This window comes from Rhynchophorus ferrugineus, unplaced genomic scaffold, assembly GCF_030347505.1.
Source record: "Rhynchophorus ferrugineus isolate W39M unplaced genomic scaffold, kcgeb_rfMv2 rfM7, whole genome shotgun sequence".
In the NCBI taxonomy this organism is placed as follows: domain Eukaryota; kingdom Metazoa; phylum Arthropoda; class Insecta; order Coleoptera; family Curculionidae; genus Rhynchophorus; species Rhynchophorus ferrugineus.
Genome location: NW_027472586.1, coordinates 26,599,188 through 26,602,007, shown reverse-complemented (window position 1 = coordinate 26,602,007; position 2,820 = coordinate 26,599,188). Strand labels below are relative to the sequence as shown.

At 28.2% G+C, this 2,820-nt stretch overlaps 1 protein-coding gene across 1 annotated transcript; it reads left to right on the top strand.

Annotated features, from left to right (window-relative positions):
* Nucleotides 1-1,090, top strand: LOC143199731 (lysozyme C). Its single transcript, XM_076409737.1, has 2 exons — nt 1-280; nt 812-1,090. The coding sequence occupies exons 1-2, from the start codon at nt 25-27 to the stop codon at nt 997-999; spliced, it is 444 nt and encodes a 147-aa protein (XP_076265852.1). The 5' UTR covers nt 1-24; the 3' UTR covers nt 1,000-1,090.
* The last annotated feature ends 1,730 nt before the right edge of the window (nt 1,091-2,820 follow it).

Below are 2,820 nucleotides of genomic sequence, written 5' to 3'. Positions count from 1 at the left end.
AGAGACTGTATGTAGTTATCCACAATGTCTCTCAGCAAATCAATTCTCCTGGTCGTGCTGGTTGTTGCCAGTGTAGTCAACGCGAAGGTCTACACAAAATGCGAGTTCGCCCAGGAAATGAAGAAGCACGGAGTAACGTCTCACGCTGATTTGGGCACATGGACATGTATCGCCTCTCACGAATCAGCATTCAACACCAAAGCAGTCAATTCAGTTTCTGGCGATTATGGTATCCTGCAGATTAATCATTATTACTGGTGCTCAACCACTAGCACACCAGGTATGATACTATCATTTTGATTTTTTCATTGAATATTATTCATATTTCATTAGTATAACTTTGCAAAATGTATATATATATATATATATATATATATATATATATATATATTTATATATACTAGTATTTAATAAAACTAAAAAGTACAAAAGGTCGATAAATATTTAAAAATAGTAATCGACAAAGAGTTATTATAATTTCTAAACGTTAAATAAATACATTATTACCCTTTAAATTTGAATGTCCTTTTGAAAATACTTATAATTCTTCCAACTTCGTTAATAATAAGACAAAATCAGTCTCGTAAGTGCAATTTTATATCACGTAATGTTAACCGTATAACGTTTAAAAATAGGTGAAAACATATTTATTAGTTTTATTTTTAATGCTTAGGATTGCTTAATAAATTACTGTTATTCATAATATTCATTTTAAAAAATAGGTTGAAAATATGCAAATCGGTTGTAAATAAATCTATGACTATGTATATTTTGCATTACATTCTAAGTTCCAATTTTATGTGAATTTCAGGCAAAGGTTGTAACATAACTTGTGCATCGTTACTAACCGATGACATCACTGTTGATATTAAATGTGCTCTGCATATATTCTCTGAAACTGCCAAGGGATCAACGAAGAATGGCTTTACTGCTTGGGTTACCTACAAGAAGTACTGTACCGGAGACCAAAGCAGTTGGATTTCGGGTTGCAGTCTTTAAACAATGGAGGATAATATAATAAACAGAACGTTGTTTTATTGTTGTATAAGTAAGAATGTTAGTGAAAAACAAATATATTGATTGAAATCAGCATTTTTGAATTTATTGATTTAATTATATTTGCCGATAACAAGAATAGGTCGTCAATCACATCATCGATTTCGTCAAAAACGTGAAAAATTGATATATTGTGCGATGCAAAGTGCATTGAATATCACAGGACTTGGTTTTGTACAATATTTATACTCATTATAATCATAATAGCTTGTTGTTTTAGAGGAAAGAGTGAGGATATATATTAAAATGTATGAGATGAAAAAGAATGGAAAATTAGGGTAAAAAGTTTACTGTGGCAGAGAAAAATATTATTTTTACTCCGCAAAAAAAGCGCTATGAAATAATCCCAGATCTTAAGATAATTAAGTTATTTATCTAAGTATACATGTATTTGTTGTTTATTTGAAGATATATATCAAGTATTTTTTTCGACAAATTATTTCCATTAAATTAGCATATAAATTCTATTAGTGAGTCATAAACAGGCTAATATATTTTTATTCAATTCCTTTCGTTAATCTATTTAGAACATCTCAGTTATAATAGATCGTGTAAATCAACCCATTCATTTTATGTTCACCGTGATTTTCTGGTTTAACTGGTTAATATAAAATTATCCATTTAGGTGATTTGTGGACTCTTAATTTAACATCTCTGGAGCTGAGAGAAAATATGTTGTGTATCAAGATTATGACTATAGAGTTATCCGATGTTATATTAGGTTAAGTAGTGTAAGTTCTTTAAAATTCCTTCCTAGTAGTCCTAGTAGATTTTTTAAGTTTTTATTGAATTAAATAAAGGTTTTTTAGCATTTTTGTGAAATATATTGATATTTTGATGTAGAGTCTAAAATGTAACAAAACATACTATTAATTAATATCATATTGGATAAGTATTTCTCGATAACTATATTATTATTAGCATAGTTATGATTAAACATCAAATATGATTTAATCAATTATAATTATTAACAATAATTACAATTATAATTATAATAATTATAATACAATAATCCATTGAGTAGGCATTTATTATTGATCAGTAAAGTGGTCACTAGAGAACTGAGACAATGATTTATTACGATTTTTTATTGATATTTTAAAAATATATAATTTATACAGCATAGGAAGGCAATTATAATTCAGTTTCACTTTCAATACTAATCCACAGGTTATGTTACAGCCTTTGCCTGAAATAATAGGTAACATATAAAAAACGTAACTTTATAGATAAATATATATTATATTGGTTCTCAATATTAGAGTACTTTTAACCGACTTCAAAAAAGGAGGAGCTTTTATATTCAGCCGAATATATTTTTTAACGTATGTTCGCTGAGTGCTCTCGCGAAGTAATATAATTGGAATCAAGTTAGGGTCTGATGTGGGAAGGGGGGGATATCGAGGGAAAACCTCAAATTTCAAAGGCATGTAGAATGTTTTCACATATTTTTTATTTAAATGTTATTACTGTTCTAGTTTGAATAGAACATTTGTTAAATCACCTAGACTATGTAGAGGACACCAGGACTTCAAATGTTTCTTATGATTAATAATTGTTCTTTTATTCCTATTTTTCCTCCAACTGGCTGTACTTTTACTTGGGCTAACCATTGTAAAGCTCAGGCACAGATTTTAAACACAAAAACGCGTTCTAAAATAAAATATGCAGATAATAATCGTTGTAATAACTAAATAAAAAAAAACAATAACTTATATTTAACCTCTCTATTACACGTATTATATATTCTACTATATATCTAAT

Excerpts from the sequence above, each read along its gene's own strand:
- LOC143199731 (XM_076409737.1), top strand. The coding sequence starts at position 25 with ATGTCTCTCAGCAAATCAATTCTCCTGGTCGTGCTGGTTGTTGCCAGT. Across the intron at positions 281-811 it reads CTCAACCACTAGCACACCAG|GCAAAGGTTGTAACATAACT; the intron begins GTATGATACTAT and ends TGTGAATTTCAG.